This window comes from Phascolarctos cinereus, unplaced genomic scaffold (assembly GCF_003287225.1).
Source record: "Phascolarctos cinereus isolate Bilbo 61053 unplaced genomic scaffold, phaCin_HiC Scaffold_5;HRSCAF=322, whole genome shotgun sequence".
Taxonomy (NCBI): Eukaryota; Metazoa; Chordata; class Mammalia; order Diprotodontia; family Phascolarctidae; genus Phascolarctos; species Phascolarctos cinereus.
In genome coordinates, this window is record NW_027555958.1 from 253,226,871 (window position 1) to 253,254,850 (window position 27,980).

The 27,980-nt window shown below is 50.4% G+C and overlaps 1 protein-coding gene across 5 annotated transcripts; it reads left to right on the plus strand.

Moving 5' to 3' along the window:
- On the plus strand, positions 1 to 27,774 carry KDM6B (lysine demethylase 6B). Of its 5 annotated transcripts, none has more exons than XM_020966479.2 (24): positions 1 to 139; positions 6,750 to 6,876; positions 13,681 to 13,778; positions 13,945 to 14,091; positions 14,170 to 14,335; positions 14,647 to 14,745; positions 15,103 to 15,322; positions 15,646 to 15,738; positions 15,862 to 16,020; positions 16,138 to 16,293; positions 16,609 to 16,938; positions 17,353 to 19,466; positions 20,225 to 20,351; positions 20,734 to 20,839; positions 21,757 to 21,962; positions 22,206 to 22,267; positions 22,464 to 22,535; positions 23,240 to 23,388; positions 24,819 to 24,933; positions 25,081 to 25,268; positions 25,352 to 25,493; positions 25,829 to 25,955; positions 26,052 to 26,222; positions 26,305 to 27,774. In XM_020966479.2, exons 5-24 carry the CDS (start codon positions 14,202 to 14,204, stop codon positions 26,326 to 26,328), a joined length of 4,794 nt encoding a protein of 1,597 aa, XP_020822138.1. In that variant the 5' UTR covers positions 1 to 139; positions 6,750 to 6,876; positions 13,681 to 13,778; positions 13,945 to 14,091; positions 14,170 to 14,201; the 3' UTR covers positions 26,329 to 27,774. The 5 variants fall into 5 exon arrangements, with proteins under 5 accessions (XP_020822138.1, XP_020822140.1, XP_020822137.1 ...); XM_020966478.2 differs by having other exon boundaries at positions 2 to 139; positions 14,197 to 14,335; XM_078155647.1 differs by lacking the exon at positions 1 to 139 and adding an exon at positions 3,940 to 3,958 and having other exon boundaries at positions 14,197 to 14,335.
- Positions 27,775 to 27,980: the final 206 nt, after the last annotated feature.

Genomic DNA, 27,980 nt, shown 5'->3' on the forward strand with positions numbered 1-27,980 from the left:
AGGGGCGGGTGTTTGTGTTGGAAAATCCAACTGCGCCACGGGGCGGAGCGGCCCCCCCAGCCCGGGCCGGGGTGGGGGGGGCCTCCCGACCCCCTGGGGGTCCACGGGGAGCCGGGACACCTGGAACCCCCAGAACCAGGTAACGGGGAGCTTAGCGGGCGCCTAGAGAGCGGGAAACCGTCTCCACGCAGGGGGGCGGGGCGGACCGCACTGCCGGATCCCGGGAAAGGAGCCGCGGGGCTCCGGGCACCTGTACCCCTCGGGAGGGTACAGGCAAGTACGACATGTGGCCGGGTCACAGCGCCGGTCTCCCGGGGTCTAGGGAGGCCGCACCAAGGAGAGGGCTGAAAAGTCGCTTAGTTCTCGGTGTTTGAGTGCGTGTCCCGGAGAGGGGGCGGGGCGCGGCCTCAGTGCAGTGGTTGTGGGGAGGTCATGAAAGGGAAAAAGTGGACTGGTCAGGGTGTGTCGGTTGGAGTCTTTGGGGTCCGATCGGGAGGAGGTAGTGCCCCCCCCTCCTGTTCTAAACCAGCTCCTACATCTTGGCCTTCTCGCCCCCGCCCCATGCCGGGGGTGGAACTTCCCCAGTTCAGCCACCAGGGGGCGAGGGCGGTGCGCGTTCCTGTTTCTGGGAGGTGGGGCTGGCTGGCGGCTGGGGCAGCTGCCGACTGCTCTCTGGGCTCTAAAAGTGTGGGCTCAAGGCGCTCGGGGGACTTCACATCAGTGCGAGCCGAGCCCCTCCTGAACAGTAAAAAGATGGGAGGGTGGAGGTGATGAAGTGAGTCAAAGGGGACGTAACGCCGTCCTCCACTTGTAACAACGAGGAGCGCTGTGCGCCGGGGCGTGCGAAAGGCAGGCTGCTTGCTAGCAAACAGGAACAGCTTCCGATCAAGGGTGGCCTGTGGTGGAGGTGGTTTGGAGGTAGGGGAGAAAGAGTAGAGGCTAGGACCCTATAGAGAGAACCGAAGGCATGGAAACTGGGAGAAACTAACGTGCTCCTCCTAAAGGCCTACGTCCCCATGTGTTTTGGTTAGGAGGAGCAAACTACCCCTTCCCTGGGGGGCGGGGCCACGGCGGGACTCCCGTCTCTGGACCGTGCCCACGTCTTACTCCTCCTCCACTACGGCTTGCCTTGTTGCTAGAGTAACTGGAGGCAGAGTCGGGAGCCGGATTCTCGTACTGTCCCAGCCACCCAATCCACTTAAGGGCATGCTGATGACGTCACCAGCAGGCCGCCAATGGCTTGAAAGGGGGTTGCGGCCTGAGGATGTGGGGGTGGGGGAAGAAGGGATGGGGTAGAGAAAGAGCTGAGGGGGCTGGGGATTAGAGGGAGCTCTGAGCAGCTGCTTCAGACCTGCACGTGCACTCCCACACGCTCACATCTTCTCTCCCCCCCCCGCCCGCACGCGTCTCGTTACCCTCTTGCGCCTGCGCGGCGAATTGACCGATATCCCGGCCCTGCTGTGTGTCTTTGCAGACCTTCTGGGGCTTTACTACCGCTTCTTTCCCGTTTGATGCCCCGCAAGAACTGGGCTTCCTAGCAAACACTCCCTGGGGCTCCAGTTCGGAATGTCTACTGGAGACTTTGGCTGCAAGTCAGTAATCCCTACTCTGAAGTTGTCGGGATTGGGAGAAGGAACAGGCTAGGCTACCTGGGTTCCCACCCCAGCTGGCACCCTCCGATCCCAGGTGGTACTGGGTGGAGCTGTGGTTTCCTGCTCCATCTGTTAAGTAAGGAGTCTTGCGGCTATTCCTTCCTCTGGGCCTCAAGAAGCCTTGGCTTCCTTCCCCGGGGGCGATTAGAATCTCCCTGGTTTTCACTGGCAGAATCTGGAGTGGGGATGAGGTCTGAGGGAAAGGAAGTTGGAAAGTAGGACATACAGATTGGAAGCTGTGAGCTAGATTTCCTGTAGCCCACTTGGAAGGCAAGAACCTGTAAGAATACTCAGTCTGGTCTGTGCACCCCTCCCCCCATCGTCCCTGCCCTTTCCTACAATCTTACTCCTTTGTATAAAGTCTTTAGTTTGTTTTTTTTCCCCATACTTTTTTTTTTTACATTTCAGGCTCTCCTTTTCTAATGCCTCTTCAAGTAGTTGGCTTTCTGAATCTGTGTCATTCTGTTTGTTTCTTGGTGTCTGTCCCTTTTCTTTTCTCTGCCTCTCTTGATTATATAACTCTCCCTCTTGCCTTGTCCTGATTTCAACTCTGGAGACTCCGCCCTGGAATGGAGGAGGAGGGGGAGTGTTAGGATGCTGGGGACAGCCAGGACAGTGATGGGGCTGTGGAAGCCCTTCACTGGTGGGGAAGAGACCCTGTGTGTGCACACTGCCAGACTGACCCCTCCTCCCGGCTTTTCACTCATCTACCTGTTTCCTGCCAGGGATAGATCTCCTGCGGGATTAGGGAGAAAATTCAGCTTCTAAAGCGGGAAAACCAAGATCCTTCAGAGAAATAAGGGGAATTGAGGTTTAAGACCTAGGAATGAAGCCTGCTTGGCTTCCCAGAATTCCTAAGGTTATTTCTCCTGATGCTTGCTCACCCCCTTCTTCCCCCATGTAGCTAGGGGTCAGAGGTTGGTGTCAGAGGTGGCAGAGATGACGTCATTAGTGCACGTGCCTGGGGGTGGTTGCTAGGCACTGTGGCCTCCTCCCCCACCCAGAGTCCAGTTGAGATCCGTTGCCACCTCTTTCCCCTCCCTATCCTATTATCCTGCAGGTGGGAAATCCTGGACTGGATTTTTTTTTGGGGGGGGGAAGTATAGGGTGTGGTGAGTAGCCCCAGCCTTGGTTCATCCATATGGGATGTGAAATTCTACCCCACTTACCTAGACTCTTTCCTCCCACGAGTCTGCCATTCCCCTCCTCTTTCCCCTTTCTGTTGCCTCCTGAGGGAGTGACGTGGGAGACAGCATGAGTTGTGTGTGGTGGTGGGAGATTACTCCTTAAAAAAAAGATAATTGTGGGGGTTACATACTCCTCTACTTCCCCGTCACTAACAACACCTCCCCCCATAGTCTCTATGGGAGTGGGTGGAGGAATAATGTATAAGACCCAAAACTCATGCCTTTAATTTTGAGAGGAGATCAGTTTACACATTTCACTTTTATGGGGAGAGGGACTGAGAGGACTTTGACAGCTGGAGGCTGCTGTTGGGCAGGTATTTATTTGCATCCTGGGCTGAAAAGTGGGGGAGGGGCAGGTTTAAAATTGGCTCATGCCATTATTCTGGTGGACAGACCAGCTTCCCATTCCCCGGCAGCTTGGGAATTGGGGGCCGGGGTGGGAGGAGGGAGGTGGAGAGCTTGTGTTAATTTGGTGGTGATGGTAAGCTTCAACAACTCTGGTCTCTTCATTTGATAGGAGGTTTAGTTACAGTCTTACTGCTCCCCCTTTTTAGGCTTTTGCCCTCTTGGGGAAGAAACAACTCGGGCTATTTCACTAGAAAGGGAAGGCAATTGTATTGTAGCTCTCAGTTTTTCAGGGGATCTCTCGCCCATGTTGTTTTGTAGAGCCTTTTAATTCTGCAAGGGGACTTCCTTCCATATTTTTTCATTAGGGGGGGGGACGGGGACTGAAGGGTGTATAAAAGGTTGGGGGGTGGGTGGAGAGGGAACAGCTAAAGGGGCGTGGGGGGGGCGGGTTGCTGAAGGAAGAGACCGGAAGGGAGGAGGAGGGAGCCTGGTGGGGAGGGAGGGAGAGGGGGGAGGAGGAGGAGGAGGAGGAGGAGGAGGGAGGGAGGGAGGGGGTTGGGGAGAGCCTGCTACAGTTCTTTGTTTGACTCCGGGACTCAGGGACTGGGAGGAGGAGGGAGGGAGGCAGAGGCCGCAAGAGCCGGGGACAGGCCCAGGAGGCAGAGGAGGGATCGTCTCCCCCCCCCCCCAGTCCCCGCTTCCCCCCCCTTCCGCTGCTCCCCCCTCCCTTCCCGGACTCGGGGGCACCGCCGGGGGACAGACACCCAGCAGGTAACCCCCGGCCCGGCTCCCCGAACCACCACCTATGGTTCCCATCGGATTCTTGCTTTATTTCTCTCTCTCTCCCCATTGACCCTTTTTCCCTCCCCCACCTTTTTCTGTCTCCCCCCCCCAGTCTCTCCTTTTATCTCTCTATTTTGCCCTGTCTTCCTCTTGTCTGCCTCTGGTGTCTCTGCCTCTCCGTGTAGACTCCCCCTTCTCTCCCCCCCATTGATCTTCTTGTGCTTAAACCTCCCCCTCCCCCACTTCACCTCTACCCGACTGTCGCCCAGGTTCCCGGTCTCTTCCCCAGCTTCCTTCTACCAATATCTCCCTCCCTCTCTAGGTTCTGCCTCCTCTACCTCTGATGTTCCCCCAGGTGTCCATCTGTCCTCCCTGTGGAAGAAGCCCTTAGCCCTTTCCTCATTTTCCCCAGTTCCTAGCCCCTCCAACCCTGAACCCCTTTCTCCTGGCAGCCACTGGGGGAGGGGAGGGAACCGGAATCGGGGAGGGGGTGGATGGGGGCTGTCTGTGGCTCTGGGGGCTGGTTCTCAGAAAGTCATGGCCGGGGGTGGGGGGGCTCTGTTAACATGAATGTGTATGGAGGTTGTTGCACTACGATGTCCTTTTAAATACGCTAGGAAGGGGAATGGCCCCAAATGTCTAGGGTTAGTGGTGATTTAAAAGGGACATCAGTGTAGTTAGTGACTTCCACCTTTCATTGATTGAAGGGAACAGTGGTAGGATACAGTAATCATGGTCCTAAGGGAGTCAGTCTGGGGTTGAAGGGGGGTTATATTTGGGGGACCTGGTGAAAGGAGATTGGCTAGCAAGGTAGAGAAGAAGAATGCTTTGGTAGAAACAGGGGCCTGAGGAAGGGGGCCCCCCTGCAGCTCTGGCAGCAAGCCCAGTCTAGTGGGGGGTGGTAGTTTGGGATTTCTTCCCGTACTCTGTATCCTAATCCTGTATTCCCCTCATTTCAGGGACAGAGTGTAGGGCCCCTGGTGATGATCACTGGAAACTTGAATGACAGAGAGCAGGAGTTTGAGGAAAAGAGCATAGGAAAAAAGTAGAAAGTCTGCTTCTCTCCTGGGGGCACTACCTAGGGAAGTTAAAGGAGCTCCTTGCCTTCCCCTTTTGTTGTTCTGGGGCTAGGCACTAGAGAGCCAGCCCCTCCCCCTTGTCTCCCCCCACCCATTCCCTGCTACCCCCCCTCCCCCAACCCAGCTGTTGGGCAGATGAATTACAGCCTCCAGCTCTGGGCCAGGGCTAATGAGGGATTAAGGCTGGAGTGGGGTAGAGGTTTGAGAGTGCAATACTTGGTATGTGGAGACCTGGGTTTGAATCCTGCCTTCCAACACTTGCTGTGTGATCATAGGCAAATCGCTTAACCTCTCAGTGCCTCAGTTTCCTCATGAGGATAGTCATATTTGCACTACCAACTTTACAGGATTGAGGAAAAGTCCTTTGCAAATTTTGTGAGTTATTAATATTTGCTGACCCTTCCCCTTTTCCTAGACTTTCACTTCAACTCCAACCTGACCCTCTTAGCTTTGCTCTCTTCCTTATATCCTGTTTGCCCCTCTAAGTGGCACTACCTCCCTTCGAGGGGGACCGCCCGGGCCCCTACAAACCCCCTTTATCAGCAAAGAAGTTTGCTTGTCCTATATCCGCAGCCTACTCATCATGGAAAGGACTATTGGTGGGTTAGGAATAACAACTCCTTAGGAAGGAGTGTCATCAGCAGCCACTGTGGTTTACAACAGATTGCATCATGGAGACTGGGGGGGCCAGAGGCCTGGGTCTCTGGAGGAAGGAGCAAGAATGGGCAGGACATAGAGATAGGTTTCTAATACGAGAAGTGTAGAGAACTGATCCTGTGAGACTTTGGGATGGTTGTAGATCTGAATTCTTGAAGGAGTTGAGATGGAGCATGGCTTGAATATCATTCCTGGGAAGGGAATGAGTGTTGGAGGGATAGGACCCCTGATGGATGAGACACTTTGTAGAAGAGAGCCCTCTGTCACCTTTCCTGTTCATTTAGTAGAGGAAGGAAGTGATGAAGAAACAGCATATGACCTTGAAGGGGAATCCTTCACCCTTGTTTTCCCCTTACAATTCTTGAGCAGGGACCTATATAGGGCCAGAGGCCCCCCTCTATATACCAGTCAGGAAGGGGAGTCCTTGGCTCCTCCCCTTCTGGTCCTGTTCAGCCTGTCCAGCCACCTCTGTTTTAGCTGGGACCTGCCTGGCCTTGGGGGAAGAAGAGGGGAGGGGAGGGGGCAGAGTCCAGAGGGTGGAGTTGGCCATCTGGTTGCTAGATAAGACTGGGTGGAGGCAGTAGCTGGGGGAGGGGCAAAACCCAGGGGCATCCCAGTTTGGGCTTCTTGGAGTGTGAAGTTAGGTTGATTAGAGGAGGATAGAGCCCTGGGAAGAAGGGCTTGGGGATGGAATTGGACTTAGATTTTCCTCTGAAACTAGGTGCTATCTGAGGACGTTATAATCAGGGCCCTGTTGTCACCCATCCCTTCCCCTGTCAGCTAGTATTCTTATTTAGGGAGGGATGTCAGACTGAATAAGCAGGCTGGTCCTAGGAAATGGGAAGAGGCCCCACCAACCTAGGACAGACCTGGTGGGGGGAGGGGGTATGTGAGCAGAGGAATGGCTTTTTCTAGTTGCCATGGAAACAGATTCTTCCTGTTCGTTCACCCCAGTCAGGTTCTGTGAGTGGTTGGGGAAAGTGGACAAAGGGAGGCTTTCTGGTTGGGACTTTCCATTCCTAACATCTTTTTCTCTTCTACAGGTTCCCCCCCCCAAAAAAAAAAAACCATGACAGCTCCATAGTGCTACCCATCCCTTCCCCTGCCTGCTATATCCCATCTACAGGGGCACTGGTGCCAATGAGAGAGGGGTGTGCTGAGCTCCAGTTGGTAAGTCTTACCCCCATGGGTTTCTTCTTCATATACACATACATACATCATACACACACATATCTATATATATATGTGTGTGTGTGTGTGTGTGTGTGTAATATATATATATATATATATTTGTTTATATATGTCGGTGTATGTGCACTATCTCCATCCCTTAATCCAAAATTCTGCCGCTCTCCCTCAGGTTGATGTAATCTGGAGGTCAATGTAATCAGGAGGTCCACCTGCCTGTGATGGCTTCCACTATATATAACAAGAATGGTTCAGTCTTTCTGGTTTATTGCTTCCCTGTATCCCCTCCTATGAGGTTCACTTGATGTATATATGTATACTTCCTGGCTTGCCTCCTGAGCTAATTCAGCCTACTCTCATAGACATTGAATAACCCTCCACATCTACTTCCCTTGAATGGTATGGCTTAATCTCCATTCTGTTAAAGCTGGCAAAATGGATGGTATATGGAAGATGTGAAAGCTGAAGGTGCATGGGAGGGGAGTATATTAACCCTTTTGCTCTATCCAGTTGACTTTGGGTGAGGAGAGGACTGAATAGAGTTTTAAAGAGGTAGATACATTTAGGGTAGACAAGGAGGGGAGATAATAGGATTCTTGCCATGAACAACTTTACTGTTACTCTGACAACTTCAGGAATACCTCCCTCCATTCTCATTTATCCTGTCTTTTCTTTTTAAAGAACTCCCTTCTCCACCCTACTCCTAGAACTTCCTTAGCCAAGTCTTCCCTTCCTTTCATTTAAGTTAAGGTAATATACTATCACCGTCTTCCTCACTCTCATAGCTCTGTCTTGAGGCTTTATTTTATTGTCCCTGCCTCTCTCTTCTCACTTATTATAATACTTAAAAACCAGCTCCTAGTCTTCTGTTTTTCCTCAGGAGTAGGAAGGAGGGAAAGACAGCATATCTAGCTCTGTTTGATAACTGTATCAGCTTCATCTCCAAAGTTTCCCATCAAATTCTGCCTCTGATCCTTGAGACAACCATATTCCTGTTTTGAAGGAGTGAAGGAGAGCTGAGAGCTAGCACGAGGGGCAATGAAATTTCAACCAGCATTTTTAAAACACACACTATATGCCCTGTAGGTATTGTGGTAGCCCTGGGGATAAAGACAAGAATGAAAAGAGTATCTGCTTTTCCAGAGCTGACATTGTACTGAAGCAGTAAGGTGGGGTGAAACATAGAGGACAGACAGATCCTGTATATTCAGGAAGTTTAGAGGTCATCTAGTCTAACTCCCTCATTTTATATCAAGGAATCTCAGGCCCTGCCAAGTTAGTTGAGTGGCTTTCCCAGGTTCACATAGGTAGTAAGGTTTTCAGACTCCAGAGCTACTCTTTCCATTGTACCATAGCAGCTTGAGGGAGATAGAGCTAAAGTAGACTGGACTTTACTACTAAAGTAAATGGACTTAGGGCATGGAGGTCAGTGGTGGGGGCCTAAGCCAACTGAAGTCAGTGGTGGGAAAAGAGAGTAGAGGCTTGGGTTGAGTTTTAGAGATTTATGGTAGGGGTAAATAGACATCCCGAATTAAAATACAGTAAGGCAGCAAGCCTTCTATGATTCCCATAAGGTGTCATCATTAATATACAGGCTAGAAATGAGAATAGGCAGTCTTTGTGTCAGACATATACTTTGCCTTGCATACAGAGATAAATGTACTTCTACCACAAACTGACATGCAAATGGATGTGAGATGAGAGTGCAGCAAAATAGGTCAGGCATGTGCAGATTGAAGGAGAAAGTGAGAGAATACACAGAATAAGACAGGCAGAGACAATCCCACAAACAAGGGGGAAAGAGGGAGTGATGAATAGAAAACAAATGTGTTTAGGGAGTCTTGACTCCTAGCATAGCACCTGACATATGCAGGTGCATGTAGAAACAGAGACAGACAGTGTTAGAAACATGGGCCAACACAGATACCAGTCAGATAGAGTCAGAGACATACTGTGCCACCCACAGCTTGCCTGGGCCAGCACTTGGTCGCAGTTTTATACTCCAGATTCAGTCACTCAGGTTCCCCCTCCCCCTACATCATGAGGGGTGGGGCAGACTGGAAAGGGAATCTTGGTGACCAGCCCTTTAAATAAATCCTGGTCTGGTTGGGTTGAGTCACAGAAGAGCCCTAAGGGGCCATTCCTATAACCCCCCCCCCAATCCAGTCTTCCTTCTCTCCCACCCTACCCCCCCGGCATAATGCTTAACCCTTGCCACCCTTACCATGCTTTAACATAGCAATGAGGGACTATGAGAGGCTGAGAAAGTATGAAAGCAAATCAAGTTGGATGGGGCAGGTGGCCTGAGATTAGGTACTTTGGTGAGTTTTTATACTTGCTTACATGTGTATGTATATACTGTCCTATAAAACCTTGTCTTTATAGGGTTCTGTTTCTACTTGTCTGGGTGCTGAATGAGTTTGTATATGTGTGTGCTCTGGGTAATGAGTGTGTATGTGTGTACACCCTGTGGGGTTGAGTTAGTCTTGTAGTGTTGGGGACTCTTTCTCAATCTGCATAAACAGAGTGGTTGAGGTTATATTGGCATGTCTGATATTGTCTCCATTCGGGGAGGGGGGAGTTAAAGTATTAAAGTCCAATGCCCGGATGGAGGGGTGGAGCCAGGCTAGGCTGGGAAAACCCGGATGAAGAGGGCAGGGCCTAACCTAGGAAAGAATTAACTCTTTGAGAGCTGCCCCTTTGTGACTTTCTCTTAATTTGGTCTGGAGTCTCCTGACTATTAGGGTGCCCAACAAAGAGATAAGTGCCTTTATCCCTGAAAGATATGCCTCATATCTTCTTATGATGAGCAGGTGGCCATAGGTTTTAGATGACTATTAGTTATGTTAGGTATTACCAAACTGAAGTATATACCTGTTGGACCTTGGAGTCTATGGCCCAAGAAGCTACCTGGCTAGGTTCAGATAGTCATAACCCAATTGGCGGCAGAATAAAATATTTTCTAGATACTCTAGAAGACCTAGTATTGACTTGTAGAGAGTGGCTGTATGTAGCTTTCATCAAAGTCACAGTAGTAGCCGGGTTCTTCTCCCAAAATTCAGTTCATCGAGCATTTATTAAAAGACCTACTCTGTGTGTGTGTGTGTGTGTGTGTGTGTGCGCGTGCGCGCGCACACTAGGCAACACCAATACAAACAACAAAAAAGAAGTTTACATCCCCCTGGGAAAAAATATACAATATACAAAGTAATAGAGAGCAACTAGCAACTAAGGGCTTGGAGCAGATATCAGGAAATGTCTTGTGGTAGAAAGAGATGGAACATGGGCCTATTTTTGAAGGAAGTTAGAGATTCTTCTAGGTGGAGGTTTGAAGGGAGTACATTTCAGACCCAGGAAATAGCTTTTGCTAACAGGCAAGGCCAGAGGTTATATGGAAGGAAGTAATGAAATGAGACTGGAAAATAATGGCTAATAGCCATGCTGGGGAGGCCTTTAAAGGCCAATATGAGAACTTTGTATTTTATCTTAGTAGGAAGATATTTGAGTGGTAGAGTAATATGGTCAGATTTGTACTTTTAGGAAGATTATTTGGTCACTGTGTCTAGATTACAGCTGAGACTGAAAGTAGGAAGGCCAATTAGAAGACTTTTGAAATAATCTAAAAAAGGTGTTGAGGACCTGAACTAGGGTGGTGACTGAATGTAGAATTAAGGTAATGGATGTGAGACACATTGTGGAGGTAGCATCAAGAAGATGGGGTAACTGATTGATTATGGGGAGAGGGGCAAGACTCCAAGGTATATCACACTTGTATAATAAGAAGTAGGGAAGACATTTCTTTGTCCCAAAGGAGAAAGTAGGGGTGAAAGTATATTGTTGAGGCACAGTTGTATGCTTTTGTGAAGGAAATGGTTTGGGTGTATATGTCAGCTAGCCTAGCAGGTGAGTGGGAGGGATCTTCTGTGAGGAGTAAGAGAAGGGGATTTTCCATGGTGCTAAGTTGTGAGAGAGTGTGTAGGCAGAGAGGTTGTGTCTGTCTCTGACTTTGTGTATGTGTGTCTGTGGGGAGGTGTGGGGGCTGAGTCAGTGGGAATGTGGGGGAGGCTTTCTTAGTGACTCAGACTCCCCCCACCCTAAGTTTGAATCAGACATAGCAGGGAGGGTATCTGAAGAGAGGAAGAAATGGAGAACAGGGCCCAAGTCCCAGTAAAAGAATAGGAGTCGAGGTGGGGGTAAAGAGGAGGAGCTGGAAATCTGTGACCTGAGTCGATAGGGCTGAATCTCTGAGAGAAATAGCAGTGTGGGAGTATGAGAGAGATGACTGGTGAAACATGTTGCCTATTAGGGGAGAGCTGAGTCAGGCACCAGTGGGAAAGGGGAAGTGGCTGAGGAGAAGTGTCATCATCAAAAAAGGGGAAGCTACATTTCCTGGTAGCTAGCATAGCATTTCTAGGTCCCACTTCCCAGGCAGGGGCTCTGCTTCCCTTTCCCTGGTTCTCTTACTCCTGGGACTCCCCCAGTGGTTAACTCAAGTGTATGTAGCAGATGGGAGAGAAAGTAGGAGAGAAAGTTACCAGTTTCTGTTTATTCAAGGAAGGAGGAGCCTCAGAAAGAGTCTATAATACTTTGCATATGTTTAGTTAGCTCTTTAACATAAATCCTTTTGCATATATCGGCTTCAGTGAGCTATAATTCGTTTTGTGGATTGTAGTAGTAGTAGCTTACTTACATTTATATAATAGAAACTAGAGCTGGAAGGGAGCCTTAAGAGGCAGTCTAGTCTAATCCTTTCATTTAAGTTAAGGAAAGTGAGGGCTTTTAAGGTTTTCAAACATTATCACATTTGAGCCCCATGATCGCTTTGGTAGGAAGGTATTATTATTCTCATTTTACAGATGAGGAAACTGGGGCTCAGCGAGGTTAAGGGATTTGCCCAGGGTCCCACCACAAATGGGAGTCAGAAGTGGAATTTGACCCTAAGTCTTTCTCACTCATTCCACTGGGCCAAGGCTGAGCATCCTCTTAGATTTAGAAACTAAGATGTTGAGCGGGGTCTCAGCTGATAAATAAAGGATATCGTCTCACGCTTAGAATTAAGTCTGCTCTTCCTTCGGGCTGCCTTACTCTGTAGAGATGAAGGTTCTAGTGCTGTGGTGCAGAGTTAAAGAAGGCTCTTTTGCCTTCTCTGTGTGAGGGGAGGGGGAGGCTGAATTCACCAGAAGTCCCTGCTGGTCTCTGGACTGGGTTGGAAATTTCCCTGCTGTGCGGGTATATGCATAAAGATGAACTTTCCAGCCGCCCCCAGACCTTTGCCCTGAACTCTCCCACAGCTTCCTGCCCAGCAGTAACTAGCTCACTCTGCCCCTTTCCTTCCCTTTGGTGACTCCTGCCTTTGAAGGCGGTGATGAGACAAGACCGGAAAGGTCTGGAGGCGGGGAGCCTGGACGGGTGGACGGCCATCCCTCCCTGCCTCCCACCCCCCAAGCTGAGTGGTTGTTGCTTGGGAGACCCAAGTGAGACTGCTCCGATTTAAAGGAGGAAGTAAAATAAGCCTTCGGCTTCTTTAAGGAAGTAGGCGGGCATGAGTGAGAGGAGGAGGATGATGTCACCGAGTACCGGTCCACCCTCTGCACCCCCCCCTTTTTTCTCCCCCCCACCCCTTCCGCTGCGCAAGTAGCCACGTCACGGGCAACCCCCGAAATCCCCCCCTCCCCTCGTGTTGGGGGGTGGGGGCCACGTGGGCCGTGGGGAGCGCGTGGACCTTACTGGGGAAGGGCACAGAGGATATTCGAGCTGTGAAAGAGGGGCCACGCGGGACTTGGGTGCGTGACTATCCTAGGATGGAATTGGAAAGCAGATTTGGAGGATAGGGGTAAGGTCTGTGCTCATTAAGAGGGAATACTGGACAGAAAAGAAAAGATTTAGGAAGTCGGGTCAGTTAAGGGATTATTGCAAAGGAGTCAGGAGGTAAGAGACTAGAAGAAGAGTTTATAAATAGGCTGTGGGAATTGGAATGGGACAGACAGTTTCTGGGATTGAGGAGAGAAATTTGGAGAATGACTATTCAATGTCTGTGGTGTTGCTGGGTCAGACAATGGGAAGGAAAAGGTTAAGGTGTTAGTTGTCAGTGGGCAAAGGATTACGGTTGTCTTAAGAGGAGTGGATTTTTGGGTTCTTGGAAAGCTCTGTTTTAGGGCTGCTTTTGAAATGGGTCTGAAGGCTTAGGAGAGCAGTTATTAAGGTGAGAACATCTGGGAACCAGAGTTTGAATTATAGTTGTGTACAGTCTTTGAAAGTCTGGGGCCCAGACTGTTGCTACTCTGGGAGTGATGCTGGGGGCAGGTTGTTTTTGTTGGAGGTTGAGTTACATACTGAGTGTTTCTGGGTTTCTGTCTGGTAGCCGGCTGCTCTCCGTTGGGGGGGGGGAGCGGTTCATGCTGCCAATGCCATTGGTGTCAGGGTTTGCTCCGCCGTGTTGATGTGTTTGTGTTCCTCTTTTCTGAGGATCTAATTGGTTTGCCCCGATCTCTTTGCCTGATCCGTTCTGGTGTATCCGCATGTCTGAATAAGAGTACAGGGGGTCATACAGGAATCATGGGGAGTTCAGGACGAGGATAGAGACACTTGGGGGTGTTGAATGGTAGGGACCCTTTCGTGGGAGAAACGGGGTCATGTAGGGGTCACCATACACCCCCCCCAGCTAAGCTTGTCGGACCAGCTTCCCTGCTCTTCTCCCTCATCCCCCCTTTCTGCTCTGACCCAAGTCCCATTGGCTGCAATGTGTGCCCCCTATCAAGCTAACCTCTTTTCATTGGTCCCTGACAGGCTGTTACTGAGGCAGACAGACAACCAAGGCGATGATTGGCTCTCAGGGGAGGGAGTGCACCCCGTGATTGGATAGATTCCTGGAGTCGGAATACTCTGTAAGTAGGGAGGCGGAGGAAGGGCGGGAGGAGGGAGGGGCTTAGGGCAGCAGTCAGGTCTTGCTTGTCCCTGCTCCCTGATACGAGCTCTTCCTCTTCTTTTTCTTCCCTTTTTCCCTCCTATCTTTCTTCCCCTTTCTTTCTTTTCCTCGACCTTTCTCTACAGAGTTACCTGGGACAAACCCCGAGAACAGACAGAGGGCTCTGGTTGCAGAGGCAGAAGCTAGAACACTGCCTCTGAGGAGCTTCAGCTGGCTGGCAAGGGTGGGGGGCCAGCCTGATCTTAGGGGCTCCCGGGGCCACCACTGACCTGGTGAGTGAGTGTTAAGAAGGCTGAGTTTGGGTGTTTATGGGATGTTCCTAGATCTCCAGAGAATATGTGTAGTTTTAGATAGAAATATATTCTCCTCCCCCCTAGGCTGGATGCATCGGGCAGTGGACCCTCCGGGGGCCCGAGCTGCGCGGGAACCCTTCACCCTTGGGGGCCTGAGCTGTGCTGGGACCTGGAGTTCTTGTCCTCCCCACCCTCCTCCCCGGGCATGGCTGCCAGGGGGCAGGTGAGAGAAGCTTGAGACCCTATGCTTCTCATTCCTTATTCAGCTTTGCCTACCCTGGACCTGTTGTCTTTCTTTCCTCTTCCGTTCTCCTTTTGTCATAGCTCTTTGCCTCATTTCTCCCAATCCTGAACCTGTGTTTTAGTTACCAACCTTTTCTTTCTATCTTTTTTTGGCTGGAGTCCTTTTCCTCGTTAATTTTTTTTCTGTCCTTGATAAGCCTCAGTTGTTACTTGACCTCTTTTTTTCTCTCCCAAACAAGGGACACCCCAGCCACCCCACCCCCCAACCTTTGACTTATGTGACCCCACCAGGTGTTCTGCCAGCATTGGGCAGCCCCAACTCCCAGCTCACCTGCCCCCGGCCCATGGCAGTAGTATTGGGTACCCCAGCAAGTCCTACTACCCACCTGGGTAAGTGTAGAAGGGAGTAAATTTTGGAGAGTGGAGCCTGTTCTTTGGAAGGAGGTGGAGGGTTGGAATGTGAGCTAGTGTGTCAGTGGCTAGAAGGGGGTGAGGTGGAAAGTGTTAGGGAAAGAAAATTAATGTTTATTAATTTTAAAATAATTTGGGAAAAAGGGGGGGCTAGAAGGGGAGAGATGAGATCAATCAATGTTTGGGTTCTGGAAGGGAGAGGAAATTGCTGGATAAGAAAAAGACAAACTTGGATTTAGAGAGTATTGAAGTTTGGAGGAGGGAAAAGTGACTGTTCAACATAATTGGACTTAGCCTAGGTTTACAGTGATACTTATATTCTCTTCATCCCTCAAGGACTCCCAATCCTCGACCCCTGCATGGGAAGCTGGAATCCCTACATGGTTGGGTTCAGGCCTTGCTTCGAGACCCAGCCCAGCCAGGGCTGTGGGAACAATTGGGGCAGCTTTATGAATCAGAACAAGATGGCGAGGAGGCCATGCGGTGTTACCACAGTGCAGCCCGATATGGGGGTGGCTATGCGGAGCTAGGGCTCCGTATTGGCCGGCTTCAGCAGGTGAGGGTTTTGTGGAGCCTGGAAGAAGATGGCTGAGGGCAAGAATAGGAATATAGAGAAGATGTTGGGTTGAGAGAGGGACAGCTGAATTTGGCACTTTGTCCATTTTGGAAGCAAGGAACGGGATTATGTTGGGAAAGTTTTTTTCATTGCTTGAGAGGTCTGGGTTGCCTGCTTTTGGGATAAAGAAGTGGGTAGGAGAGGAGAGGAATTAGCACAGAAGTCACAAAAAGGTGTGGAGGGGTGTTGTGAAGGGAAGGGTTTGAGTTTATGGTTCTGCCTTCTTGGTCTCTTTCCATTGTCTGGTTTCCTCTTGTGATTAGGCCCAGATCTGGAACTTTCACACAGGCTCTTCTCAGCATCGGGCCAAGGTTCTGCCGCCCCTTGAACAAGTGTGGAACCTTCTACACCTTGAGGTAGGAGACAGATAACAGCTTGTTTAGGGAATGGATGGGATCTGGCTGAATGTGGAGTAGAGGTAAGCAAAACAGACCTGTTGTACAGTGTTGTGGGTGAAAGATCTCTTCCCCTTCTCCTAGCACAAGCGAAGCTATGGGACAAAACGTGGGGGTCCCCCAGTGAAACGAGCAGCAGAAACTCCTGTGGTACAGCCTGTGCCCCCAGTAGCTCCTCCTGGCCCTGCTGATGAGAGCCTTAGCCCTGGAGGCAAACGTAGGAGGGGCTGTGGCCCTGATCAGGTATTGGCACCTTAGTATTAAGACTACAGGAACATAGTCCAGAGCACTACAGGGCCTTAGGGGGAAGCCTCTGGTCTGGGCCCTTAAATCTCCTGATTTCCTTCCCATTCTCTCCAGACTGGTCCTCCTCCAGGGTTACCACCACTGCCTCCTCCACTGCCAGGCCTAGCTACAAGTTCCCCCTTCCAGCTATCCAAGCCAGGGCTATGGAGCCCACTGCATGGAGAGGCCTGGGGCACTGAGTGCAAGGGCTCTGCCCCTCCAGAACGTCAGGTAAACGATCTGTTCACCGTCCTGATCCACAACTACTCTTAGTAGCTGGAGTTCTGTCAGACCCTGGTCTTGGGGGCTCCATTCTATATGGTCTCTCACTTTGAGCTCAATTCAGTGTGAATTTTATGAGTTTTAGCATCCCATCATTTCTGGATATCCTGTGAGTTTCTGTATTTCTAAGACCCCATTTACCTAACTGTAGGTCTCTGACATGATGATTTCTTTGTTCTTTTTCATGCTCAGTGGCTCCAGTCATGACCCTATTCCTGCCTAAGTTGTGTCTCCTCACAAGTTGTGCTTTTTTACTCTCAACAGGAGCAGCGGCACTCGGTTCCCCTCCCATTTCCATACCCAACCCCTTCCTATGCTTCGCATCCCCCTGGCCACCGGTCAGTCCCTACGGCCCCTCTGGGCCCCCATCCCCCAGGAGCAGAGAGCCATGGCTGCCCACCTGTCCCCCACTCCCCTGGAAGTGACCTTAGAGAGAGCAGAGTTCAGAGGTCGCGGATGGACTCCAGCGTTTCACCAGCAGCAACCACCGCCTGCGTGCCTTATGCCCCTTCCCGGCCCCCTGGCGTCCCCGGCACCACTACCACCAGCAGCAGCAGCACCGGCCTCCGGGGCACAGAACAGAGCCCAGGCCTTGTGAGTGACACAATTGAAGGGAAATGGAACCTGGGGGAAGAGTAAAACTCTGAATGAATGTAAAGAAAATAGAAAAACAGGGGGCAGCTAGGTGGTACAGTGGATAGAGCACCGGCCCTGAAGTCAGGAGTACCTGAGTTTAAATCCAGCCTCAGAGCAAACACTTGACACTTACTAGCTGTGTGACCCTGGGCAAGTCACTTAACCCCAACTGCCTAACAAAGAAAAAGAAAATAGAAAAGCAGAATAAAGCATTTTCATTTCTAGGAAGCTGGTGGTATAAGAGCTGAAAAGACAGAAAGTGAGAGAGATGCTCAGAGCAGGGAGATCAGGCAGGAGAGGGAGCAGAGACCTCTGGGAGTCTCTGAGAGTCAGGAGCCTGGTTCTCATCCTCCTCCCATTCTCTTTCTGCAGGGCTCTGACTGTTATCAAACTCCAGGGCTAGAGGCCACTTCCCACCAGAGCCGCCTGGGGCCATCGGCACATAGCAGTCGGAAATCTTTCCCCCCTGCCCCCACCGCCGCTGCCCCACCCCTGCCTCTCCCACCGGGCCCCCCCCTCCTGCCCGGCCCCACCACCACCCCACCACCCTGCCCCCGTCTTCTCCACCCAGCACCCCCATCCTCATGGCTGGAGGGCCCTGCCTGCCAAGCAGGCAGAGGGGCTGGAGCTATGGGTCGGGAAGAAGGGGATCCTTTGGAGGAGCTCCTCTTTGGAGCCAAGGGCCCTTGCCCCACTCCACCTCCCCTACCTCCTCCTCCACTACCACTCCCCCTCCCCCACCACGAGGGCTTCTTGGGGACTCTGTCACCCCATTTCCCCGTGGGCACTCAGGATTCGCACACCAACCCCACCACCCCCACCACCATCACCACCAGCAACAGCAACAGCAGCCAAGTGGGGCCTGTGCCCTTCCCCCCTCCCCCATTCCTTTCCAGGGGCCTAGATACCCATCCCCCAAGCCCTTCCCTGAGCCCTCCAGCCCCTCCTGTCACTCCTTTACCACTCCCAATTCCGCAAGCTACCACCCCACCCTGCCACCAAAATACCTCAGGAAGCTTCAGGCACCCGGAGAGCCCCCGGCCCAGGGTCTCCTTCCCAAAGACCACAGAGGTGGGGCGGGGACCACCTCCTGGGCCCCTGAGCAATGCCCAGCAGCCCCAACCCCCTGGAGGTGGTGGGGAGCTTCCCAGCCAGGGCCCTCGACTGTTTGACTTTCCTTCAACACCCCTGGAGGACCAATTTGAGGAGCCAGCGGAGTTTAAGATCCTGCCTGATGGGCTGGCCAACATCATGAAGATGCTAGATGAATCTATCCAAAAGGAGGAAGAGCAACAGCAGCAGCGAGAGGCCAGAGGGGGGGCCCCACCGCCCCTGAAGGAGCCCTTTGCCCCACTGCAGCCCTCTTTCCCCCACAAGGAAGAGAAGACGCCACCACCAGCGTTGCCCCCACCTCCACCGCTAGCAAAATTCCCCCCGCCCCTTCAGTCGCTGCCACCACCACCACCTCCACCACCACCATCAACACAAGCCAGTCCAGCCAATTTGCTGAAATCTCTGGCCAATGTGCTGGATGGGCAGAAATACTCTTATCAGGGGGCTGGGGCAGGGGTTGCCCAGGCTGTGCCCTCTCCCTCTCAGTATTCTCCCCCACCCCAATCAGGTGCTATCCCTACCCCACCTGCAACGGCAGCCACGAACCTCCTGTGCCCCCTGCAGCTGCAGGTCTCTTCATCATCTCAATTTTCTACCTCAAGCGGGCCCTGGGCCCAGGAGCAAGGAGGGGGTGAGGAGCCATCCGGGCCTCCCCCAACCCAGTCACTTCCACCACCACCACGGCTAGGAGTTATACTCCCCCCACCCCGCTCTGAGTCAGAGGTACTAGAAGAGATCAGTCGGGCTTGTGAGACACTGGTGGAAAGGGTGGGTAGGGGCACAGGGGAGCCAGTGGAAAGTGGAGGGGAGCGACCTCCTCTACCACGGCCCAAGGAAGAAAGTGGTGCTGGGCCTGGGAGTGGCAAGAGGAAGGAGAAGGAACATCGGCGGCACCGGCGAGCATGCAAGGATGGTGGACGTCGGCATCGGGAGGGTAAGGCACACAAGGAGAAGAACCGACAGGTGCTAGGAAACCTGGACCTGCAGAGCAAGGAAATCCAAGGGCGGGAGAAAGCCAAACCTGAGGTTGGTGGGGCCGCTAAAGTCAAGCTGCCTACTTCTATGCCGCCCGCTACAACTGTTCCTCCTCCACTCCAACCCTCGCCTGCCCCTACACCAACACCAGCCGCTGGGGGTGAGACAAGGCATAAAGCCCGGGAAGAGACTTCAGGCCCACCCAGTGTGAGTCCAGCCGACATGCTGAAGCTCCGGTCCCTGAGTGAGGGACCCCCCAAGGAGCTAAAGATTCGGCTTATCAAGGTGGAGAGTGGTGACAAGGAGACATTCATGGCCTCTGAGGTGGAAGAACGGCGGCTGAGTATGGCTGACCTTACCATTGGGCACTGTGCTGCCGATGTGGTACGGGCCAGCAAGTAAGTCTCTCCCTGGCCCCGTCTTTCAGAGAAGGAGCAGAATAACTTCTTGTGTTGCTGATTTGCTCTGGGGGGAGTAAGGGGACAGGTTTCTTTGCATTAAGGTATCAGGATTAGGTTTCAGGAAAAGGGTTCTCTGCTTTTCTGGGAAAGGATAAGCCATTGTAAGGTTGAAGAAACAAAAGAGATCACTAATGGCCCTTTTAGGCTATGCCAGGTACAGTTGTATGAAACAGGCAAGCTCTATCTAGCTCACTCATATTTGTTACCAGCTCTGATGCTTTAGAGACAACCTCACATCCCTAAAATGACACATTGAGAAATCAGGATGTTATGAAATGATGCATGGAAGTAGTCCCATAGAAGATGTATAGATTTGCAAACCAACATGAAATTGCAATAACTTACGTTAAAGAGTGCTTGTTTTACAACAGACTGAGGGTGATAGCTCATGTATTATTGCCTCATTATACATACGGGGAAACAAAGGCTCAGGTGACTTGCACGTTATCCTAGTTTTTCAGAACTGGACTCCAGTGGTGGTTCCATAGCTACCAAGTTCTTCCCACTTTATCACACTGTGGTATTAATTGGTTTTGGTGTGTAACAGATCCATGTATGATATCGTCCTCAGCATGTAAATGGGATTGTGGTCTCTCCTTCAATGGCTACATCAGGAAGAGTTCTGTCAGACAGATGCTTCTATAACTTTGGGTTTACCCTTTCACCATACCACTTTTTTGCTTGTCTTAACACAGGAATGCAAAGGTGAAGGGGAAGTTTCGAGAGTCCTACCTGTCACCTACCCAGTCTGTAAAGCCTCAGATCAACTCTGAAGAGAAGCTGCCAAGGGAAAAACTCAACCCCCCTACACCCAGCATCTACGTATGTTTCCGTCTTTCCCTGTGCTTGTGAAAGTGTCTGTGGAGTGAAAGGGTAGAGAGGGGCCTACACTTAGAATTGCTGTTAGAACTAAAGGGAGGGCTCATAATTCCAGGGATTACTGGGATCCGTAGTGTTTCGCTTTCTCTTTTGTTGAAGATACCCAAAATGGGAAAATTTCTCTTATTCCTGTGGGTTACCTTTCAGAGGGTGATGAAAGGGAAGGTGGGAGCCTTAGCTGGGCTTCAATATTGTGAATAGGAAGTTTGCTTGGGGTAGGGTAGGGGTGTATAGAGTTTAAACTTAAGGGATCCCTGTTTGGTGCTTCCTGTGAACAGTCATATTGTATTGATTCTCTTCTTGTTTACCCCCTTTCTGTCTTCAGTTGGAGAGCAAACGGGACGCCTTCTCCCCAGTACTGCTTCAGTTCTGCACAGATCCTAGAAATCCCATCACAGTGATCCGGGGCCTGGCTGGCTCTCTTCGGCTCAGTGAGTCCTCCTTGCAGGATCTAGGCTAGGCCAAGGAGATGGGGAGAGAAAACAGAGTCTTAGGGATTTTTGAAGAAGTTGGGGAAAGCTAATGGCCATCTTACCCTCTAGGATGTGTACATCTGAGCTGAGCTTGCTGGTGCCTTAGTTGGGGGATATTTAGTATGGGTGAGCTTGCCCAAGCTGTGGTTGTTGGGGGAGATGGCACTTATTTTGCACAGCCAGGTCTTTTTTGGCATGGGTGTGGTTATGCATTCCATTCAATTGGCAGTCAGGTTTTTTTGTCATCTCTCTCTGTCCAAGTAGCTTAAAATAGTGGAAAAAGCAATCTCTTTGTCTCTGCAGGCGGCTTAATTTTCCTTAATAATCAGACGTGAGTTGAGTAGAGATTGTGGAAGTTCCCCAAAGGGTACAAAAACATTTTGGATGTATCCCCACCAAATTTTTCACCAGGACTTCTCACAAGAACTCTGATCTGACTTTTATCTTTTACTTCTCTACTCATTGAGAAACACTGTGGTGTAGTAGAGAGCTAAGCCAGCTTTGGAATCAGGAAGACCTGGGTTTAAATGTTGCCTCTGACAGCATATTGCTTGTGTGCCCCTGGGCAGTCACTTAATGTCTTAGCGTTCCATATAATTTTCTTAGGTGGTAAGTTGGAACATCCTCCATGAAATCAGAAGATCAGACCAGAAAACAAAACCACACTGCTTATATGGATTATTACATCTTGGGCATGGAATGGGGGTGGGGAGGGATTTAGAGTCACTGAAAGTCAGTTCTACTTTTTTTGCATTTTTTAGAGGCTCTTGGGTCTGTCCACTTTCATTTGGGAGAGTCCATAGGTGTCTGCTGCTCATTGTGCTGCTCCTACCACCTCATCATCTTGGTTTCCTCCCTATTCCTTCCCAATGCAGATTTGGGCCTGTTTTCCACAAAGACCCTAGTGGAGGCAAGTGGTGAACATGCTGTGGAGGTAAGGACCCAAGTGCAGCAGCCATCAGATGAGAACTGGGATCTCTCAGGCACACGACAGATCTGGCCTTGTGAGAGTAGTCGTTCTCACACTACAATTGCCAAGTATGCACAGTACCAAGCCTCATCCTTCCAGGAGTCATTACAGGTAAGAGATACCTGGAGGGAGAAGGAGAGAGATATGGGGAAGGGGCTGAGGAGAATAAAGAAGTGGGTCCTAAAAAGGATGGGAGGAGAGGAAGGCTGAAGTAAGACAAAAGAAGAACTAAATTTTGGGGTTGGGAGCTGGGAGTGAACATTGAATTGAGGGGTCAGGAACAAGTTGGAGGCTGGGATTTAAGGAGTGCCTGATCTGAGCTTGATTGTCATCCTTGGTGGGGGGGTGGAACAGGAGGAAAAAGAGAGTGAAGACGAGACAGAGGAGCCGGACAGCACCACTGAGACACCCCCCAGGTACTGACAAGCTTCTTTATTGATCTTGGACAAAAAAAAAACCCAGTTATATTAAAGTACTTTTATTTGGATTATCTCAGTTGAGCCTTACAGTTGCTCTGTAAGATAGGTTTACTTTTTTCCCCTCTCTTTCCTCCCCGATCCTTCACACTAATCAGTATTTACCCCCCTTTTCTTCCCACCTCCTTTGCACTAGCAACAACCCGGATCAAAAAACTCATCACATCATCAAATTTGGCACCAACATTGATCTGTCAGATGCTAAGCGGTGAGTAGGAATGTGGTTGAAGAGTGGTGCTGATAGGTTTCAAAGACTGGTTAGAAATATCCTTGTCTTTACTGTAATACCTGCAGCAGACCAAAGTGTTTGCATTTGGAGGAAGGTAATTTTAAAAAAACTGAATACTGTGAGAGTCCTTGAGATGTTATTCTTTCTGTACCCTCATTTTTTCAGACCTTGGGCAGTGCAGTGGGTTGGGGTCAGTGTCATATGGTTTCTTCATAGACCTTTAACTTCCCCATCTGAGAATATCATTTAGTAGGCTAGAAACCTCTGAATCTCCCTCCTTCCCTTCCTCCTCTTTCTTTCCCTCCACTCTTTCTCTGTCTTCCTCTTTTCCTCCCTCTCCCTTTCTTGTAAAGCTTTAAACTGCACTAAGATGTTTGGGACATGCTCACATAAGTAGAGCAGTTTGCTCCCCAAAACTGACCGTCCAAAGTTTAGATGAGTCTTGTTCTTCGTGAAACTCACAGTGCAATAGGATTATAAGACACACGTAGATAACTGTAATATACGATAATATGTGCTAAATTAGTATTCGAGGGTTATAAAACAAAAGTATTATGTAGGTTAAGAGTAGATGTGGAGGTCCCTAAACACTAAGTCTTTTGCAGTCTGACGCTGTTGACCCAGCATTACGAAGAGTTCTTTCTGGGCCTTATCTATGGTCTCTTCCTCTTGTGTAACCCTAGGTGGAAGCCCCAGTTGCAAGAGCTGCTGAAGCTGCCTGCCTTCATGCGGGTCACATCAACAGGAAATATGCTGAGCCATGTGGGCCATACAATCCTGGGCATGAACACAGTCCAGTTGTACATGAAGGTTCCAGGCAGTCGAACACCAGGTAACCTGGTCTGGGGAAGTCAGTAGGAGGACCAGAGTCCTTGTTCTTTGTGGGGTTGGCTAACCTAAGATCTTTGAAGGATTTGAAGAAGAAAAGTGAAAGGCCCTGAGAGCCTGTCTACTCTGTTTGTGGACAAAAATGCCTCATCTGACATACTATCTAGCTTTTACTGGCAAGATGTCCAGTTAAGGGAAAACATATTTCTTTCCATGGCCGTCAGTTTCCTTTTTGGATAGCTCTAATTATTAGAAGCTTTTTCTGATAGTAATCTTACAGTTGCCTTTGAAATGTCCTCATATTGCTTGTTATAGTTTCTTGGGCCACCCCAATTAAGTTTTATAGAGACCTGAAGATAGCTATCATGACCCCCTACATCTGACATTCCCATTTCCTTCACTTTGACCTCATGTAGCATGAACTTTCAGGTTTGTCAGTATTCTTCTCAAAACGTGACGCCCATAAGTGAAGGCAGTCTCCAGACGTGGTCAGCATGGGCCCTTTGTCTGGCATGCCATTTCATGTTGCTGATAGGTATTACACTTGTGGTGCACTGGAGGCAGGTGTCAGCCTGTCTTGGAGAGAGGTCTAGACACAGGATGACTTCTGTTCAAATCTTGCCTCAGGTACTTGGGACCCTGGGCATGTCACAGAGCTTTTTGTGACTTTGGTTTCCTCCTATAAAATGAGGGGGCTGGATTCAGTGAATTTGGGAGGTCCATTCTAGCTCTAAGTTTTGATTTGATGAACTAAAATCCCCAGATGTTTTTCAGATAATTTGTCATCTAGCCATGGATTCCCCATCTTGTGCTTATGAAATCAATTTTTTTTTTATCTCAGCTATCAGACTTTTGCATATTTCTATATTGAATTAAATTTCCTTAGAGTCGTGTCATTGTTTTAGCCTGTTAATAGATATTTTTGGATCCTTTCTCTTACCATCCGGAATATTAACTCCTCCTCTTAGTTTTGTGGCATATGAATTTGATATACGGTTGCTTTATTTAGTTGGGGGGACCCTGGGAAAGGCAGTGATGAGAAAGGCACCCCTCCCCTACTCCTTCAGAGTGAGGAATGGGATCATTGAGGCCATCATGTTGGGAGCTATGTCCTGCACTAGAAGCAATGCTGGGAGGGTCACTGAAGAGATAAAACTCTGGGAATAGACCAGGCCTGTGCAAAAATTAAGAGTTATAAGGAGCCTGCATGACCCTTCCAGTGCTGTTTTCTCGGTAAAATGAGGAGTTTGGATGAAGTGCTTTCCAAGGCCCTTTCCGGCTCTAAATCTGAGAATACTGTGGCCTCTTGGCTTAATATCCTTAATGATCAAGTAGAAATAATGAGCCTTCCTCCTGTGAGGGGTGAAGGAGGCTGTACCATTGCCCTGGCTCACAGCCAGCAGGGTGACTGTTGTCCTCTGCTGCCCCCTAAAGGCCACCAGGAAAACAACAATTTCTGCTCTGTCAACATCAACATTGGTCCTGGAGACTGTGAATGGTTTGCAGTTCATGAGCACTACTGGGAGACCATCAGTGCCTTCTGTGACAGGTGCAGTATGGGGCCAGAGAGCCTACCTCTTTTCCCCTCTTTCTCTCCTGGCTCCTCCCATCCATCTTTCCCTTGGCTTTCCCTGCCCTACCATTCCCAGCAATGGGATGGACCTCTTTTCCTCCAACAGTCTGTGATCTCTTGCAGGCACGGGGTGGACTACCTGACAGGCTCATGGTGGCCAATCCTGGATGACCTCTATGCCTCCAACATCCCCGTGTACCGTTTCGTGCAGCGGCCTGGGGACCTGGTGTGGATTAATGCTGGCACTGTGCACTGGGTGCAGGCCACAGGCTGGTGCAACAACATTGCTTGGAATGTGGGGCCTCTCACAGGTGAGAGCTGGGGGGCCAGGGAGCTGAAGAACTGGAGTTCAGTGGGCCTGGCTCCCTGGGTCACCCCCTTCCCCTTCTCCTAGCCTATCAGTACCAGCTGGCCTTGGAGCGCTATGAATGGAATGAGGTGAAGAATGTCAAATCCATTGTGCCCATGATCCATGTGTCCTGGAACGTTGCCCGAACCGTCAAAGTCAGTGATCCGGACCTGTTCAAGATGATCAAGTGAGGAGGGGACAGATTTGCTGTGATGGGGATCTGGTGCTTGGCTGTACCTTATTTGTTGGACTGTCAAACAGACTGAGTTCTCACTGTGTGCCGGGAATGGTCAGGGGCATGTGTGGGTAAATCAAATACCCTTGCTGTGCTCAAGTAGTTAGTTGACTTTCTGTGTGGTAAACATTATCAAAGAGGCCCAGGCCACAGTAACATGGAGAGTTCTAAAGAGAGCAACTGGAACATGTCAGAGAAGGATGATTTCATGTAGTAGTTTGCACTGGAGTTGGGCTTTGAAGGAGAAGAAGGACTTGTTTCTATGCCTCTTGTCACCCTACCCCTAGATTCTGTCTGCTGCAGTCCATGAAGCATTGCCAGGTGCAGCGGGAGAGCCTGGTGAGGGCTGGAAAGAAGATTGCTTACCAGGGCCGAGTCAAGGATGAGCCTGCCTATTATTGCAACGAGTGTGATGTGAGTAGATCCTCCTCCCTCTCCTCGGTCCCCTCCCTCCCATCTCCCTTAACTTCTTCATGGCTACTGTCACGTCACACCTCCTTGCACACACAGGTGGAAGTGTTCAACATCCTGTTTGTGACAAGTGAGAATGGGAGCCGAAACACATACCTGGTGCACTGCGAGAGCTGTGCTCGAAGACGCAGCGGAGGCCTACAAGGGGTCGTAGTGCTAGAGCAGTACAGGACAGAGGAGCTGGCCCAGGCCTATGACGCCTTCACCCTGGTGGGTATTTGGGCTGGAGCTTCCCAAACAAGTCTCCAGCCCTTTCCCCACTAACAGCTGCCTCATCTTTGTTTCACTACAGGCTGGATCCAGCAACTCCCGATGAGGCAGGACACCCCTTCCTAGGGCTGAGAAAATGTCACAGCCCAGTTTCTGCCATCACAGCACAGCCCACACCCCACACCCTGGGGGTTGGGGTAGGGGCCTTCCCAGGGAGAGGGAGGAGCCAGAGCCTGGAGAGGGAGGGGGCAGGGCTGAACCCCTCTCCCACAGGCAGCTCCCCCTCCCTTACTTAATTTATTCAGAAAAGGTTTGGGGGGGGTCTTTTTTGTTTTTGTTTTGTTTTTGTTAAAAAAAAATGAGGGAAAAAAAGAATTCTAAAAAAAGATAGGGGTGGGGGCCAGAGGATTCTTCTCACCAGCCCCACCCCTCCATCCAGCCTTGGCCAGACCCCTGCTTTCCCCCACCAACATTGGCCTTTGTAGTAACAGATAAAAGGAGTGTTGGGGCTCTGGGGAGGATGATGATGGAGGGGTCAGATACGGGTTCCGATTCCCTCACTCCTGTCATGGTCCTCTGGGGTGGGGGTGGGGGATGTGCAGGGCAAGAGTGGGTGAGGTTTTTAACATGACTCTTTGTATGGGCTTTATCCCCATCCCACATCTTCTAGGATTTCCCTTTTGTACTTCGGTTGCTCCCTGTGACCCACCCTAGCCATGCGTGTCTGTCTCTTCTATTTGTTCACTTGGTTATGATTTATATTTTCTATTTTCATTTTTAATTTATAACAGTCCTGCTCTCTATTTATTCAGTTTTGGGGAAACAGGATCTTCCCCTTATCCCCCTTTATTACCACCTTCAGTGCCATCCTCCCTCTTCCTGGGCAGTGGGTTTTAGTAGACTGCTCTCTGCCCTACTCTTCCTCTGTGTTCCCATCTCCCTGTGTCCATTTCTGCCCGCCCGCCCTCCCCCCCTCATGTCCAGCTGTTCCACTGTGTCTCTTTTCCCAATGCTCCATCTTCCCCTAGGCTCTGGCCTTATTATCATGGTGCTCAAATCCCATCCTCCTCCCCCACCAATCCCAGATTCCTGCACTTTCTTGGGCCAGGCCCCTTCTCCCCCATCCCCCTTCCCTCCCTGGACCTTCAAGAGGGCAAGTGAGTGGCTCCTGTACTGTAGGAGTAGGTGTGGAAACAGAAATTTGGTATTGTACATGTAATGAACAAGAATGGAGGAAAAGGAAGACCTCTGGGCCATGCCCCCTCTGGCACCAGTTTTTAAAACACGGACATTAAAATGAAACAGCCTTTGGGGGAGTGAGGGTGATGATCTCTGTGCGATTGTCTATCTGGAATTTTGTTTTAGTTTTGTTGGCTGTTTCTTTTTTTCTCCTCTGGCTGAGGGGGGCCCTCCCACCCCTCCTTGCCCCCCCCCTCACTGCACTGCTGCTCTGCCCCAGGGCAGAGGCCTCTATCCCCCACCCCCTACTTTCGGTGAATTTGTGTGAAAATATTAATATTAAAAATAAATGCAGAAAAAACCGTTTTGATAATGGGATTGTGTTCGTGTACAATCTAAGCAGGCGGGTGGGATGGCGTGGGGGTGGGTCTAGTCTTGTGGTAACATAGTGGATGGGAGAGGCATGGCAGGAACAGAGATGGGGGTGGGGGGAAGGAAATCTGGATGGAGTAGGGGGGAATGGAGTTGAGCAGATAGTCGCTACATATACATCTTCCAGAAACATTTGTGGAATGTCCA

Bases quoted from the DNA above. Each gene is read 5' to 3' on its own strand.
- KDM6B (XM_020966479.2), top strand. From the start codon at position 14,202: ATGCATCGGGCAGTGGACCCTCCGGGGGCCCGAGCTGCGCGGGAACCC. The intron at 24,934-25,080 runs GTGCAGTATGGG...GATCTCTTGCAG, and splicing joins ATCAGTGCCTTCTGTGACAG to GCACGGGGTGGACTACCTGA. The intron at 25,269-25,351 runs GTGAGAGCTGGG...CCCTTCTCCTAG, and splicing joins GAATGTGGGGCCTCTCACAG to CCTATCAGTACCAGCTGGCC.